This window comes from Engystomops pustulosus, chromosome 2 (assembly GCF_040894005.1).
Source record: "Engystomops pustulosus chromosome 2, aEngPut4.maternal, whole genome shotgun sequence".
NCBI classification, from domain to species: domain Eukaryota; kingdom Metazoa; phylum Chordata; class Amphibia; order Anura; family Leptodactylidae; genus Engystomops; species Engystomops pustulosus.
In genome coordinates this window covers 188,302,380-188,320,592 of record NC_092412.1, presented here as the reverse complement: position 1 = coordinate 188,320,592, position 18,213 = coordinate 188,302,380, and the positions used below count along the sequence as shown (strand labels likewise).

Sequence of the window (18,213 nt, the reverse complement as noted above, 5' to 3'; positions counted from 1 at the left end):
CGTAAAGACGTACTTTCATCTGCCAACAATATCTTACAAAATGGGGGGAGCTGAAAAGAGAAATGAAACCTTTTTGTGATACTATTTGTCATCTTTTCATTTACGTCTGTGGGTGAAACCTCTTAGTCATTACCAGCTTTATCGGTATGCACAAAGATACAGGAAAGGCTGTAAGTTATTGTGAAGGACCTCTCCAACACCCTCACTAACAATCCACCATACTGTTAATTTTATCACAATTGAATTTCCATGACTGAACGATGGAAGGAACAAATTATACAATATTTTTAATGCAAAATTCTAGATGACAATTTGCTCTGCTTTTCTTGCTTTAAAACATAATATTGCAGCTTTTCCATGTAAGTTTTCATATTACCAAGTAACCGTCATATGCTGTAAAGTATGGGTTGAGGTATCTATTTGAAAATCCTGTGCAGTAATCATCCTCTTCCTTGTTTTGTCTGCATGGAAAATGTTAATATATTTGTTGAGACTTCCCTCCAGATAACTCTCTTTGTGACTTTATAAACTTCAATATTCTCAGCTATGGTTCACCAGATCCGTTATTGACTCCAACTATAGTACCATTCCCCATTCCCTATCCTTTCTCCAGTTTGTATATCTCACGCAATGCCACATCTTATTAGATTTTACAATTTTTTTTTTTTTTAATCTTTATGGATGCAAATGCATAACTGCATATCCGAGATGCTTAATGTAGACAAAAAAGTCAACATCAGTGGATAATATAGAGGTCATTTGGTCATCCATATGAGATTAGTAATAGTCATACACCTGGCACCCTCAATGATCAGCTGCGGATGTCTTTGGCATGCCCCTCCAACCGCTGATACATGAGTGGGAATGCAGACAGGAATGGAGAGGATTCCCAACTAATCCTTACAACTGAGGGCAGCAACATCACAGATGCCACCATCCTCCGAAAGCCAGCATGACATGGGACGTCTCAGGAAGTCCTGAGTACTGCTGCCTGTGGCTCCCGCTGGCAAACAACAAACTGTAGCAGGCTAAGTATAATATGAGCGACTATATTAGGGTCTTATACCAAACTTCAACAGGGTAAGTATAAGTGATCAGCCCCTTTAAGTAAAGATCTAGAAGTTCTCATTGGCAAACTTTAAATAAACCCTTGCATTTCACTGTCTGCAGAAAGGCGGAAACAATGTATGATGCCTTAGAAGCACAGACAGGTAAAGGTTTTAACTAGTAATAAGACCTATTATTGCGTGACAAGATATAGATATATTGAAATGCCCTAACAAAGGCCATGCTAAACACATGAGATAAATGTCCCTGGGCATGTCGGACATTTTCCCACACAAGATCCATGCAGACCTTCACTGGTGTGTTAAACAAAGAGGATTACAAAGGATTAGCTAGCGTATCACCCTCCAGCATGATTGCCTGGGGTAAGCAGAGAAAGACTCACTCATGCAGCAAACACGCTTTGCTTGACCAGAACCCAACCTCATCAGTGTTACTTAAAGAAGAGAGAAAGTTAGGGCATCAGATTAGTAACGTAGAAAACCTGATCAAAGAAAGCAGTTATCATTTTTTTTGGAACACAAAGCGCTCACTTTTGGAATGGAAAAGTAAAATCTTGAACATTAGACTGTTACCGAATCTGAACTTTTAACTGTAGCTGTAGTTCAATGGATAAAATGTATTTGAATGCTACAAAATAATTAGGGTGTGAAGACACATGACTGCAAGTCTAGTTATTGTCTGCAAGTCCTAGCAATTTTTTTATTTTTTTGGATACACAGTCAAGTGCTTCTTAGAAAACACTGTTTCCTCCGTGCATCCATTGTTTGCCAACCCAGGACAGATTACATCCCTAGAATCATGTGTTCTAGCTTACATAGGGCAAAAGGGTTGCAAAAAATGTAATTTCTATTGCACTTTGATCATGGCAGATTATAAGCTATAATGTGACTACAGGCGGTCCCCTACTTAAGAACACCTGACTTACATACGACCCCTAGTTACAAACGGACCTCTGGATTTTGGTAATTTACTGTACTTTAGTCCTAGGTTACAATAATCAGCTGTAACAGTTATCACAGGCGTCTGTAATTAAGATTTATTATTAATCCTGGTTCTTATGACAATCCAACATTTTTAAAATCCAATTGTCACAGAGACCAAAAACATTTTTGACTGGGGTTACAATAATAAAGTATACGGTTCCAACTTACATACAAACTCAACTTAAGAACAAACCTACAGACCCTATCTTGTATGTAACCCGGGGACTGCCTGTACTGTATAGTTGTACCGTAATATGACTACTTTCACTTTCATTACTTTGGAGGAAAGAAACTAGGATGTCACAGCCAAAGATGTAGCATACGGTAATCACCGGACTTTATTAATACTTTCCACTTATTGGTCATTTTGTTTAATGCTTGGCCTTTTAAACTTAAAATAGTGAAAATTTAGTTATCTGCATTTTCTAGACCTTTGTGTAAGCTGCAAACAGTCCCACCGTTGACCATGTGTTTTTTGCTGCATCGCCGCTTTGAATGAAGCTAGACTGCAATGCCGCATATAGCGCTGTATTTTTGATAGCAAATTGCCATGTTTTAACTAAATTCACTGAACTCTTTACATGCAGTCCCCAGGTTACGTACGAGTTAGGTTCTGTAGGTCTGTCCTTAATTTGGATTTGTATGTAAATCGGAACTGTATGTTTTATAAATGTAACTCCAGCCCAAATATTTTTGATCTCTGTGAAAAATGGATTTAAAAACTTTTGGGTTTAACAATAAATCTTTATTGCAGACACCTTTGATAACTCTGACAGCAGATCAGTGTAGCCTAAGATCATAGTACAGTAAATTACCAGTGGGCCGTTTGTAACTAGGGGTCGTCTTTAAGTCGGGAACCGCCTGTACATGTCATACTTTGTGTTATTTTTAGACTTTGAGACTTGATAGGATAGTTTTATTAATTACATTTTTGTTAGTAGAATTTGAAGACAAATGTCTAAAATGGCTCATTAAAGCTGAATGACTATTAATAAACTTTATTAAACCTTTACAAAGTATGTTAAAAATGTGTACAGTATTAATTCATCACTGTACAAATGCAGTGTTCATGTACTTGTGAAACAGTAAGTTCTGTTGCCCTGCAGATCCTTCTCCATTCTGCCTTAAAAGGGTTGTCCCATTGTTGCAAGTTAGGTCTATCCACAGGATAGTGCCTGACTTCCTGATCGGTGAGGGTCTCAGTGATGGGACCCCTACGGATCACAAGAAAAGTGGTCTGAGAACATCCCTGCACCTGGAGATGATCAGAGCAGACGGTCGCACATGCACGGACTGCCTTGTTCATCTCTATGGAGCTGGCAGAGATTGCCAAGTACAACAATCGGACTTCCGTTCTCGTGATCTGTGGTGGTCTCATCACTGAGACCCCACCGATCAGCAAGTTAGGCACTATCCTAACTTGCTACAATGAGACAACCGCTTTAAGCTGACACGCTGGAGGGGGCCCACATCAGATGGTTATATCTTCTGATCTGTAGCACCTAGAAACACAGTTCTGGTGTCCTATTGAATCTCCTCTCCTCACGCCAGGATTTCTAGGTGCAACAGATCCTGAGATCTACACTGTGAAAGTTGCAGTCAGGAATGGAGAGCTGTATAATATAATGTAAATATTTCATCTTTTACTGCAACTTTAACAGTGGAAATTTCCAGTTCTGTGACACCTAGAAAAACAGTCCTGTAATAATGTGATATCAAAGGGTATATTCTGTGTAGGTACCATGATTCAATTATGTAACTGTGTGAAGTGTGCTACATGACGTCAATACACACGCTATCTGCCTGGGGTATGGGCAATTAACCGTAAGGCAGTTGTGAAGGGGTTATTTTGCTAGAATTCACTTCTTTTTATTAGTGAATCCACCAGTGGTCGGATTTTCTGTCTGACTTTTGGGTAAAAAAAAGTTACATCTGTCAGACTTCTAATTTTGTTAAGACTTTTATTTCTGGCGCATCTACGGTATTTTCAGTGATTGTAAATGGGGCCTACCCAAACTTTGTTACATTTTTGTGCTTTTTTTGTTACAGTACTTGTTGGAAATGAAAAGTTTGATTATGCCACCAGAACATATATTGAAGCGTGGAGACAGTGAAGCAGTGGCATATGCCTTTTTCCACCTCCAGCACTGGAAACGGGTAGAGGGAGCCTTGAACTTACTCCACTGCACATGGGAGGGCAGTAAGTATATACTGTACACTGTATACTGGCTTGTAACCAACCTGCCTGTATTAATTAAATTGTCAGCACCATTGGAATGCTCTGCTGCCTGTATTAATTTCAAAGGGAGCCCCTAGCACTTGTGTTATTGTTTGAAGTGGGAATACTAATTTAGTTATCTCAATGCACCATTCACAAAACATCAAAGAGAGCATCTTATCTATATCAGCCCTGCTGGGATCTTTGTAATGAAGATGTGTTTTCAGAACTGACATGCATGTAACCTTTTATCTTTTGTTTGCACAAGAAAATATGATTTTCATAGTTTTGTCATCACACAATGAAAATGACATTTAAATGATGCTGTTAGTATAAAAATGCCACTGTCTTCAGAAAGCGGTGTGCTTAGTAATATAGTTATAAAAATATATGGATTTTTATTTTATTTTTACTGCAGTGTTGTATTTCCTCCTGCATTAGATGCAGGTTCCCATCTGCGCCAATAATCCTGTTCCATGATAGGAAAACACTGCCAGATCATGATAGACTCCCCCCTAATCCAATAGAGTCCCCACTAGTTTCCTTCATGGTGATCATTTTACTGGATAACATAGTGTTGTATGCAGCATAATGTCGTCTGCTATTTTTTAATGCGACCTACAACAAAGTCTTCAGAGAAGATTACATCCCCTCCGGGTGTCAGAAGGAGACTTCTGTATTCGCTTAAAGGTCTTTTTAGAGAAGGAATTGATTCGAATTGAGCTTTTTATACAGACAATGAATGTTGGTCACATTGGACAGGCAGCCAAATATTGTTTCTATTACATAGTCTAAATTTTGAGTACAACTCCTGTTCCGGCCACTGCTCAGATGACTCAAAGTTACAGCCCCATTATCCCTAAGATGCTGCTAGTTTGTGTCAATATACCTACCAGCAGGACAGAAGTTGTTGCCATAATATGGATGTATTATGGCTGTCTGAAATCAGCCTACCGTAATTAATAGAGCAGTTGACTGCTTTGTTGCTGTGGTGAAGTCTTCCAATATCATGGAAAACCTTATTGTAATTTATATGACGAAAAATTTAAGTTTCAGGATAAATGATAGTAAACCTATAAACATGACCATCTGAAATGACTTCGATGTCAGAATAAATTATTTTACTATGTTGCCAATTCAGTTTGGGAAACTGCATGATTTCCTGTGCTTGTTGTAGCTTGTGTGAAGTCTTAGGCTACATTCACACTACAGTATGGGGGACGTATATACGGCCGAAGTATATGCGGCCGATATACGTCCCCCATACACTTCTATGGGCTCAAGTAGGTGGGTGGCACCGTACCGCTCCGTAGCCCGGGAAAAGATAGGACATGTCCTATCTTTTCCCGTATTACGGCGCCGCGGCCGTACATCGCTATGGAGAGGGGCGGGGGTGAGCTGCGCTCACCTCCTCCTCTTTCCCCGCACTGCCGTGAGCCCGCCGTGCAACGGTGCGGCGGGCTTACGGCAGTGTGCATGTAGCGCTATAAAAGGTTAAAGGAAATCTAACTTTAAAATTAAGCATGATAAACCAGACACTTACTCATAGATCCAGGCACCATGATTGTGGTAATATTCTTAGAATAAAGCTAAAAGGCCAGAAGGGCTCTGATCTACAGCTTCACAGGTTGTTACACGATGCAGGAGCAGGTCTCCCTCCAGCTCCCTTGATACTCCTTCTGCCTGCTGTAGCGGGAGGGGGAAAGTTCCGCTGCAAGGTGTAATAGTCTGTGAAGCTACAGCACTGAGGGTCTCTGGTGACACCAGCCAACGCCCTTCTGGCTGATTATCATAATTTTAAAATCATCGAAGATTACCCTAATGACAGTGACTAGATCTATGAGTACGGTAAGTGTCCCTGGTTTATCATGCTCGATTTTTATGTTAGATTTTCTTTATTAAAAGTGAACATACCTTCTTCGAATGTCCACTAATTTTTATTCATTTCCAAAGTCTTTTGGGGTTCAGTTTGTGTAAGTTAAAATTGGTCAAAAAGAAATGGCCCCCAGAAGTTAAAAGGAATTTTCTAAAATGAACAATGTCCATTACCTTTTAGGTCACTCTGATTGAGTTGTAATTGGGTCTTTGTGTGGGAGCTTTGGCACAAAAAACACTTATTCTCCACCATAACCTTCTTATTTCGAGTCATGGAGGCGGAATTTTTGGGGAGTGCATTATTTATGTGTATTGCTGAATCTATTATTTATATTATTATAGTTATATTATATTTTAAATTATATAATTTTATATTATATTTTATATTATTATTTATATTTAATATTTTTGGGGAGTGCATTATTTATGTGTCTTGCTGAATCTATTATTTATATGCTATGCAAATTGTCACTTACTACCTGGTTCCGCCTAAAATAAGACCTAAAGCAATTTTTTTTCAAGCTTAGAAATAGAAGGTAACCCTTGAAAATAAGACCTAGCGGCAGTCATTGCTTCAGATCCCCCCCACACCATACATAAGCATTAGTAGATCTTTTACTTACTGCTATGGGTGACATGGTGACAGGTTGTGACATAGGTGAAGAATTCATGGAATAAAAATACTGACCGTAACATTGCAAATGCAAGAAGGGGTCATTGAAGGAAAGTGCGAAAATTGAGAGATTGGGTCCAATAATTTTAATACAATTGGAGTCGCAAGAAATTCAGTATAAAATTTAGTATTTGGAGAGTTATGAGTTATCTTTAAAAGGGCTCTCCTGTCTTTGCAAGTCAGGCCCTATCATGTGGATAGGGCCTAACTTGCTGATCGGTGGGGGTCTTGGTGATCAAGAGAACGGGAATCCGGTGTACCCCAGTTGCACCCTAAAATGACTGTAGCAGCCGTAGGCTGCTCTGTTCATCTCTGTGGAATTGAAGGAGATGCCGAGAATGGCGCTCCATGTTGCTCTTTGTTCATAAACACAGCGATTTGGTAGACATACCATACAATACATTATTGTACATGAGTATAGTGTCAGATGTTTATGTTGATATATGTGATGACGTGACTACAGTATATTAACCCCTTACCGACACGCGCTGTTGGGTCCCGGTGCATGGAGAGGGCTCACGGACTGACCTCTCTCCATAGCCAGTAAGTCTTTGCTGCAAATTGCAGCAAAGACTTACCGTTTACATCACGTTACATATTCCTAAATATTTGTATATAAATATTCTTAAAATGTATAAATCCATCCACCTATATATAAAGAATATTATATGTACAAGCTGACATTTTGGTGTATCCCTGTTAATTACTTTATTTTTTTTTCCTTTTTGTCAGCGTTCAGGATTCTACCATACCCCTTAGAAAAAGGGCATCTGTTTTATCCTTATCCTGGTTGTACAGAAAATGCTGACAGAGAACTTTTACCCGGTAAGAAGCAATGTGGTCTATGTGAAATTACTACAGTTTTGTTACCGACTAAATAAGTCTTGACTACCCACCCATCCCCCAGCAAATGTTGTGCTGTCTATTTGTTGTGTTTGTTTCTAAATGCCCCTATTCTGCTTTCACATTTTCGGCATATCACAAGACCACTCCTCTTACCAACACTGCATGGTACTACTGCTTATATCCTGTAGATATGGGTTCATTACCGCACTCCTACTACTATTCTGTATATATGAACGCTGGTACATTATTACTGCTACTTTTTTTTATACACTGTTAAAAAAATAAATGGAAAACCCAAATGACATATCCTAGATTTGAATAATTGAAATATTCTCATTAAATACTTTGTTCCGTACAACAAAATCACAAAAAAATCATCAATGGAATTCATATTTTTTTTACCAATGGAGGTTTGGATTTGAAGTCACCCACAATATTAAAGTGGAAAAACACACCAACTTTGATGAAATACCCTTAAAACAAGCCAAAATGAGTGGGGCCCACATGTGCCTGTACAACGCCATGGAATTTTCCTGATGAAGTTGCAGATAGATCTCCTGGAAGCACATGGAGGGCTATGTGGCCCTCCAAAGAAATTCCACCTCAGACCATTACTGACCCACTGGCAAACCGGTCATGCTGAATCATGTTGCAGGCAGCAGATCACTCTCCATGACGTCTCCAGACTCTGTCACGTTTGTTACATGAAATTTGCCATCCCGGTGTTCTCTGGCAAATGCCAAGCATCCTGCAGGGTGTTTTTTAGGTAACTCCTAATCCAGGCCTCCATTGGTTAGTAAATTTGATTTCCATTGATGATTTTTTTGTGTATATCATTCATTCAATTCTAGGATGTGTCATTTGAGTGTTCCCTTTATTTTTTGAGCAGTGAGCGTATGTATGTATGTATGTATGTATGTGTGTGTATATGTATATATATATTATATAAAACTTCATTTGTACAGTGTGTAAAAATGGATCTGGCGTACTGTACAAGATAGAATCAACACTACGTGACCCAATAGTGTCAGGAAGGGGAGATAAAAGAGCAATCTGAAGCCCTGAACTAGTACAGCCTGGAATTGTTACCACACACACACACACACACACACGTACACACAGACGTACACACACACGTACACACGTTAGAATGAAGTGGTCTTTGCCCTGTGCCACAGTGGGCTTGCCCCACACCTGTGCACTACCTATAGGGGCAGATTTATCAAGTGTCTGAAAGCTCAGCTTTCATTTTATCAGTGCTCATGAATATTTTAAAGGGGAGCTGTGATTGGTTGCCATGGGCAACTAGAAATATTCTGACTTTCAGACACTTGATAAATCTACTCCATAGTGTGTGGCAGGACCTGGCCTAGAATGTCCGGTTATGTAGCCGCCCATCAGATATATCAGGTGGATGGAGCCTCTCAGTATATGCTGTGCATGTAGGGGAGGTTACTATCTAATGGTGGTTGACATCACCAATGTGAGAACCGTCAGTGTCTGTATCTGTCTGATAAACAGGTCCATCACATTGGCCTCATTCCTATTGTTTCAATTGGCCATGTTATATTTCTGCTATATCTTACTTTGTATATGCATCCATGACCTGTAGAGCTCTGCAGAATATGATGGCGCTATAGAAATAAAGATGAATATTTATGTATTATTGCAACGGTTTCCGTTATAAACAGAAATCAATAGTGTGAACTGAACCAAAAGCAAGATTTGTTTTCGACCACTGTAACTAACATATTGCAGTAGAGCTAGCATGGTGCCGTACATTTACTGTAAAGCCTGCTCCAGTGGATTGTGGTTTTATTGATTCACAGATACTCCAACATGAAGATATGTTCATGGATTTCCTAGTGTTTGCTATAAACTTCTGATCATTAGGGCCTTGTACAATGGAACCTGTTGTAGAACATGTTTGTTATACAAGTGGATACTTCCCCTAGTGGACAAGACAGATGGCCACATACCAGGGTATTGTTACCTCCTAATAGACAACAAATGAATAAGGAAATAAAAATAACCTTCTGTGTAACGGTGTAATAAGCCGTTTCAATGGCGATTTTTCCATGTAAGCATGTAATTGGACAATTGGTTGTGAAACCCACAGCTCTCCTGCCCATTACAGTGCTGAGCTGTTCAAGTGTTCTCACGGGGCACATCTGTCTTCAGTAACCAAACATTTTCAACTTGTTTGCATTAAAACATGTTCACAGTCAGATTTATTTTAAACACACAATTGACCAAACCAGAGAATGAAGTTTTTTCTTTATAAATAAATGTTTTCACGCTTTGCTCTGAGGACAAATGAAAAACAGATCTCCTGTAGCCATTATTTAAATGTATTTTTAGGAGGGGATTCTTGTATACTTTCTGTGGCTCTGTTTTATGCTCTACTTACTCCTTGTGTATTCTGGATTCGCAATCAATTGCTGTAAAACTAAATAGTTAAACTGATAGCGTTCTGCTGCGGTAACAGCAATATCTTTGGACTTTATACAGCATTGTATCATACATTGAATTGCTATAAAGGAAAACATTGCTAATGTGAAATATGCACAGTTTATTTTTCTACTTTACAGGTTTAGATGCATATGTATGCTATATATACTGTATACAAGAGCAGCTTTATGGAAACCAAAGCAGTTATCCGTTATGATCAGCATTTCTTTACATTGGTAAAGTTTCATTGTAGTCATCATGGTCACATGGCCGCATGACTGTCCCTTTTAGGGTCATGTACTTTCCCTGGTAAAGTTTTGTATCGGTGGCCAAACGATTTAATTTCTTTGGATTTAGTAATGTACAGATTTTTCATTTAGAAACATTCAGATTCTTTCGTACCTTTTTGAGGTCTTAGGGTACAGTCACATAGAAAATATATGTTCTCTGCAGCAATAAATTAGGTACAATTTTGCAGAAATCTCATGCAGATGGTTTCACACTCCAAATTTTGATGCAGTTTTATTTTTGTCAAATAAGAAGTGGATCTATATTTCCCAGTCTTTTTTTTACATCCCTGTTTGGCTTTAGCTCAGTTCTTATGAAATCACCCTTAGGGAGAGGACACATTGGGCGAAATAGCTGTGCATTAGCCATAATGAAATCGCCAGCAGCTTACCTGCAGGAGTTTACTGTTATAGCCGAGTGGTGAATATATAAGTGGTTATGGCTCAGAATTATCCCTGCGGATTACAAGCTTTACAATGCGTAAAGAACTATAAGAACTTTGTTCTAATAGAAATTGAGGTTTTTTTTCCTGCTGATGAAGTGTGTCAGTGTGCTTGGTTTATAATAATTTATTCTGGTGGTAGGTATCTTTTAACCCCTTCCCAACATTTGAAGTAATAGTACTGCATGACCGGAGGTTCGCTTCCACATTTTGCAGCACTATTACGTCAAGCTTCTGGCACCAGATGTATATTAGAGCCGACACCCGCCTCTAAAACCTGCGATCAGAGATTCCTCCGATCACAGGTGTCAACCCCTTACTCGCCACGGCCACGACTAATAACGTTTTTGCAATAAAAAGAATTAATTATATAAAGTAAAAGTCCCCTAAACACAAACATTCCCTATACACATCTAATAAAAACAAACATAAAATCACCAAAAACACCCACATATTTGGTATCGCCGCGTCCATAACAATCTGTACAATAACTCAGAAACATTAATAGACCTGAAAAAACTTGCTAAAAAAGGAACATTTTCATAAAATCCCTTCACAAAAATGTTCCAAAAAGTGATCAAAAAAGTTGTGTGCACCAAAATGGTACCACTGAAAAGGACAACTCAACACGTAAAAATAAGCCCTAAACAGCTCCATCTACCATAAAATATTAAAATTGTGTCTCACAAAAGATGGCGATACAAAAACAAATGAGAATTTCTTTATATTAGTTTTTTTCCAGTAAATATGTAAAAATATTTAAAAAAAACGATATAATTGAGGTATCATTGTAATTGTATTGATCTATACAATAAAGATAGTGTAGTAGTTTTGGTGTGCAGTGCACAGCCCCAAAAATACAAAAAGGCCGGAAACCAAAATTGACAATTTTCTTTTCCTCCATACATTCAAGTTATTAAAATCTCATCAATGAGCTAATTATGAAGTATTTGCAAAGTGCATTTAATCTCACAGAAAATAAGCCCTTATATGTCCAAATTATGAAACGCACATTCATTTAGCCAAAAAAATTTTGATTCCAAAATTGCATGTGATTTTGTTTTAACCCCTGTAAAACAATTAAAGGGTTAACAAACTTCATAAATTTTTTTTTTTACGTACGTTGAGGGCTGTAGTTTCTATAATAGGGTAATTTATGGTGTATTACTTATATGTAGGCCTCTCAAAGTTACTTGAAATCTCAGCAGGTTCCTCAAAAGCAGGATTTTGTGTTTTTATATGAAAATGGGAAAAATCGGACCTAAATTTCAAAGCCCCATAACATCTTACAAAAATGTGAGGATGCATAAAAAACCATGTCCACATAAAGTAGGCATTCGGTGAATGTTAGTTATTACATTATTTTTGCTGTTACGACTGTGTGGAAAAAGTAGAACATTTTGAATTTAAAAAATTGAGAATTTTTCCAAATTTTCACCAAATATCTGATTGTTTCACAAGAAAACAATTTCAAAATCCCCTGGATATGTTAAAGCCTTCCGAAGTTACAACCACTTATAGTGACACATGTTTGAAAAAATGGCTAATGGAAATGTGGCTAAGGGGTTAACCATACCTTTCTGTCCATAACTTTACAATCCAGCACATTTTTTTAAATTTATCAACAATTATCACATGAACACGTGATTTGTCTGGACCATACTTTACCATACTTCAATGATCACAAAATTCAGTTGGGGAACCCAGTGACCTGCTTAGGCTGCGTTCACATGTTACACCAATAAAGAAAGAATTGAGCGAAGATAATATCAAAAAAGTCAAAATTTATTAAAGTCAGTTTAAAAACAGAACATCACAGCAGGCTAGTAGCATATATATATGTAGTACATTGAAGTTATTAAAGTGCTTAGTCCACAGCCAAAAAGTACAAATGTATCACAAGCGGTCATAATAACAAACACATATACAAATATATAAGGTGCGCACAAAATAGAGATGACGGAGTATACCTGGTAAGTACGGCGTGTAGGAGCACAAGAGAGAGGACATCTAAGGTGATAAATCAGCCTTGTACACTGTATTGATACTGGGAATAGTAATATCCAGTGAGGATACTGTAAATACAATGTAAGTGTTGAGTGGTGTAATACAGGTAGTTAAAGTATATCCATAGAAAACCTGATTTATTCTTTCCTTCCCGTTAATAAGTCCTCACACATAATTCATTTAATGGCAATAGTTTTAGGCATATAGCTGTGCTTTTTTATGAAGGGTCATTTTAATGCCTGCCTGACCCAAATATATGTGTACACGTTTCACGCACACCTGTTTTATATATTTGGCACTGGATATAAAATGAGGCTTACCAAAAAATTCCCAGACCTTATGACACCTGCAATTGTTAAGTTTGTCTTCGTGCAGCAAATAAGAACCGCAAAACTGTTTTATTAGGTCACCCACAAAGATTGTATAAGAAATTCTGCTTTTATTATAATAAATTCCTACTTATCTGAATATATATATTTTTTTCAAAAACACATTTCTTATTTTGGCTAATATTTATGTATAGCCTCAAAATATCTTGTGAAAAAAAGGGAAAGAATTACAAAAATGATTTTAAAAAGTGGTTTTTTTATGGGGGGGGGGGAATTAAAATCAGATTTTAAGCTACACTGAACTCTTATAAACTATTAGGACTGCATTGAGGTTCTATCTGTGGGCAGTATGATATTAGGAGAGAGGAACCTTTTGTAGGAAATATGCGGTAGAATCTATCTCATTGCTTAGGAGTTAGCCTACTGGTCCCTGAAGTATGTTATAACCAGGGAGCTAAAAAATAAATATATATATTGAATTTGTTTAACTGAATCCTTTTTCATAATATTGAATATTAGTCTTCTCTATAACATACTACCTACAGATCTGATAAATTGTTTAACATAACTGGATGAATTGAATGCAGTGGTTCACTATCACTAATTGATAAAAGGTCACATAGGTCCTGTCATACCATATTAAATGTGAGGTAACAGGACCCGCAAGACTTTGCAGCCCATTCCACGCCGCCCTCCTTGTCCACTTGGAGTAGAGGAAGTACGGTACAAGCCTTGATAAATGCCTCCCTCAAATTATTAAAACAAACATTGCTGATAAATTTTGGTCAGTTATCATATGTTGGAGTTAGGCAGAAGAAAAAATCGCATGCCGCACCAAAAAAGTTTTGTTGATAAAAAACAATTAATTTTTATTTCATGAAAAAATTCTTAAAAAACACAGTAGTACACTGGCAAAGAAATAGTGAAACAACCTGATTGGCTTGTAGTGGAAGAGAAAAGGCTGGTGGATCGCCTACGCGTTTCGGGCGTAAAAGCCGCCCTTACTCATGGCTGGTCTCAAGACAAATGAGGTATGAATATATAGTCCTATCCTGCCTCCACGTCAGTGCACTAATGATGTGCACATGGTGGGGAAGGAGGACTTCAAACCTTAAAAACATACAATAAAAACCTTCATTAAAGAGACAAAGTAGAAAATATCAAACGATTATTGGTCATATATAAAATATACATGTATACCTCTTTATAATTATAAGAATGTTACTCCACATACGTTTTATGGTTTTCGGGAAGACTATTTCCGGAAATACGTCATTGGCTAAGTTGTTGCATGGACCGGAAGTATGCTTCCGATGTTCCCATGACAACATGAAGCTACAATCATCGGGACTCCTGAGTTGACTATGATAGGGACATCCAGTCTCATCAATGGATGACAACTATTAGTATCAACATCATCGAGAGCGGCCCCGGACCTCCCAGAGGGAAACAGCAAGAACAAGGGACGTGATAGATTGACGGGTAATGAACAGATGAGTAGGTAAGTAAAACTGGAACTAATGCTCCGTAAATCGCTAGATGTATAGTACATATTGTAGGTACACTTAATATTCAATCTAAGGTGATTAACCATGCATGTGAGGCAATATGGCAATGTTGATATATTCATATATATTTGGAGTCAATAGTGAAACATGAACTCCCGTTTGAAGTTCATTCCTGCCGGAAATCTAGTGTTAAGGGCAAAGATCCAATATGCCTCCCTGTCTAATAACAATTTGTGCATGTCCCCACCCCTTTGGGGCCGATGGACCTGCTCAATGACAAACGTTTCCAGAGAAGAAACTCCTCCTTGATGCCTATCAATAAAGTGTCGCGCCGCCCCAGAGAGGGACCTCTTCTTCTCCAATTGTTGTAATGCATTGAGATTGTTCCAGTTGCGTATGTCTCTGAGGTGTTCTAAAAACCTTTGTTTGAATTTTCTGATTGTGCACCCCACATAAAGCTGGTTGCACAATGTGCATTTAATAACATATACTACATGATTTGAATTACAATTCAGAAAACCCTGTATATCGTATGTCTGTGAGTTGGTAGAATCAGAGAAAGATTTTGTAGGTGTGACGAAAAAACAGGTTTTACACGGGTACGAGCCACATTTGAAAAAACCTTTGTGGTGTAGCCACGTTTGTCTATATTTGTTTTTTGTACCAAAATAGCTGGGCGATATTCTATTACCTATTGTAGGTGATTTCCTGGGTATAACTTTAACGCCATTGGTCAATAAACGTGACACTTTTTCGTCAGCTTGTAAAATAGGTATGTATTTCAAAAAAATGTTCTTAATATCTGTGAACTGGTTTGAGTACTGTAGTGTTAAACATGGGGTGTTTATATTGCTTTTGTTATTTTTAAAGGGTTTACAGTCACCCCTTCATTTGAGCATTTCTGTTCGACTTTTGTTCTGTACAGCGGCTTCCGCCCTGTTTAACATCCACTTAGGATATTTACGGTCCCCCAGTCTATTTTTGATCTCAACGACCTCTTGTTTGTAATCTATTGTATGGCTGCAGTTCCGACGTGCCCTGTTCATTTCTCCTATGGGAATGGCTTTAATGACATGTGAGGGATGTGCGCTATGTGCGTGTAAGATGGTATTCCCGGCCGTTTTTTTGCGATATGTACATGTGGATACGGTTCCAGATTCATCCACCTTAAGTTTTAAGTCTAGAAATTCCATGTATGTTTTGTTTATGGAAAAGGTAAATTTCAAGTTATATTGATTATGATTGATGAAATCCATAAACACTGGCACGGCAGACACATCCCCGACCCACACCAACAGTAGATCGTCGATGTATCTGCCGTACCAGTGTAGGGCACCACAGAACGGATTATTAATTGAAAAAATATACTCCTCTTCCCACATTGCCATGACCAGATTCGCTAGTGAAGGGGAGAACTTAGCCCCCATAGAAACTCCCTGGATTTGTAAGTAATAAACATCATCGAAAGTAAAAAAGTTATGCGTTAACAAGTACCAAGTCACTTGTTTAAGAAACAACCGTAAATCATCTCCATATCCACTATACTTAGTGATGTGTAAATCTAAGGCTTGCATAGCGATGTGGTGGGGTATCGACGTATACAAGGAAACTACGTCGCATCCAACCCAAGAAAAATTCGGCTGCCAAATAATCTTCTCAACACCTCTTAAAACATCTCCTGTATCTTGTAAGTAACCCGGTGTCCTTTTAACCAGGGGCTGTAAAAATGTATCTAGCCATTGGCATAATCGTTCATTGAGAGAACCCATGCCCGAGATTATTGGCCTCATGGGTGGGGGATTAGTCCCCTTATGTACTTTGGGTAAGGCGTGTAAAATCGGGGTAATGGGATTTGTATTTTTGAGATATTCTGCCTGTTTGACAGTCAGAACCTTCAGGGCTACACCATCATCAACAATGTTATATAATTCCCGGGAGAAATTCTTAGTGGGGTCTGCCGGTAACCTGCGGTAGGATAACTCGTCTCTCAGTAAATCCTCAACTTGTGTCTTATAGAGGTTACGATCCATGACAACTACCGTGCCCCCCTTATCTGCCATTTTAATGACCTTACTTTCATCCTCTCTTAGGGATTTTAATGCCATACGTTGTTTGAAAGTAAGATTAGAGGGGGCACGGGAGTTGTTTGCATGGAGTTCTTTTAATTCTCGTTCTACAGCCTCCTGGAACCTGTCCATGGCATCCACCCTCGCCTGTATAGGGTAAAAGTCAGGGTTAGGAACATCGAATATACATGATTTAGCAGTAATGCGTGATTTATCATCAGCTTGATTATTTATGTTCGACAGAGTAATCATTGTGAGTTGATCTGCAAAATTCATATCAGAAAAAACGTTGTTAAATAATAGGTCTTCGCTCTCATTTGCAGTAATTATATTATCTTGGTCATTCAAAGGAGGTGCTTCACAGAAAAAATGGTTTTTGATTGTTAAACCTCTAATAAATTTATTTATATCTTTCAATGTCTTAAAAAGGTCAAAATTCGATGCTATAGAAAAGTTAAGTCCTAAGGACAATACTTGAATTTGATCCATTGCCAGGGGGGAGTTAGAGAGATTCAGAACGTCCATGGTTGCTGGCGGATTCACTGTTTTTGACGTTGACTCCTTAGGTTCCTGTCCTGACTTTGAGAATTTCTTTCGATGTTTCCTGCCTCCCCTCCTCGTTCGTTTTTTGACGTTTGTTGTTTGTTATTTTTAGGTTTTTTGTAGTATGATAATTGTGTATTTTTTTGTAATAGAGAAGACTCTGCATCTGATACATCTGTGTCCACATTTGAAGTTTCCACCTCAGATGAGCTGAAATTAACTCTCGGGTTGTCTTGAAAGCGTCTTCTATGGAAACGTTTTTTGAGAATGGAGCGGGGCGTGGGTCGTTGTTGCTCCCATCTACCCCACTCGTACACCTGATGGTGTGTATAATCGTAGGTGTCTCGTTTAAATTTATTTCGTTTTTTCTCCATGATTTCATGTTCCATTTTGTCGATGTTATTTTGCAATTTATTAATCAAAGTTTCCATACTGGATTCATCAGTATTTTCAGATATATCTTTTTTGATTTTGTCGATGTCAATTTTTATTTCCTGTAATTTTTCGTCCTCGTGTGATATGATAAGTTTCATTAGTTCATTCGAACAATTAGACAGTATGTGGTTCCATTCTTCAATAAATTTTTCTGAATATATATACGTTGGTATTTTCTTCAGCCTCAGGCCCCTCGGGATCATATTTTTGTTTAGATAATTGTCTAGGGTGGTTCGATCCCACCAGATCCTGCATTCTTGTGCCAATAAATCCTCCAAATCCTTTGTACTATTTTTGATGTTCATAGGTGTTATGTTGGAGGTTTGGCCATCCCCAAATACCGCGGCTGCTTTTGTAAGTCTGGCCTCATTCACATTGGGTGTTTCTGTGGCCATAACCGGCAAAGAATTGAGAGGGCTCAAAACTTAACACTCAAGCCAATCAGGATAACGCGGTTATTATATATACCGCTCACAGTGTA

The 18,213-nt window shown here is 38.2% G+C and overlaps 1 protein-coding gene across 5 annotated transcripts in view; it reads left to right on the top strand.

Moving 5' to 3' along the window:
• ST7L (suppression of tumorigenicity 7 like) overlaps window positions 1–18,213 on the top strand; it is a 98,722-nt gene that overhangs the window by 49,609 nt on the left and 30,900 nt on the right. For all 5 annotated transcript variants that reach the window (XM_072137607.1, XM_072137611.1, XM_072137608.1 and 2 more), the window contains 2 exons: window positions 4,101–4,251; window positions 7,550–7,642. In XM_072137607.1, coding sequence (XP_071993708.1) covers window positions 4,101–4,251; window positions 7,550–7,642 — 244 coding nt within the window. The remainder of the gene's footprint in view (window positions 1–4,100; window positions 4,252–7,549; window positions 7,643–18,213) is intronic.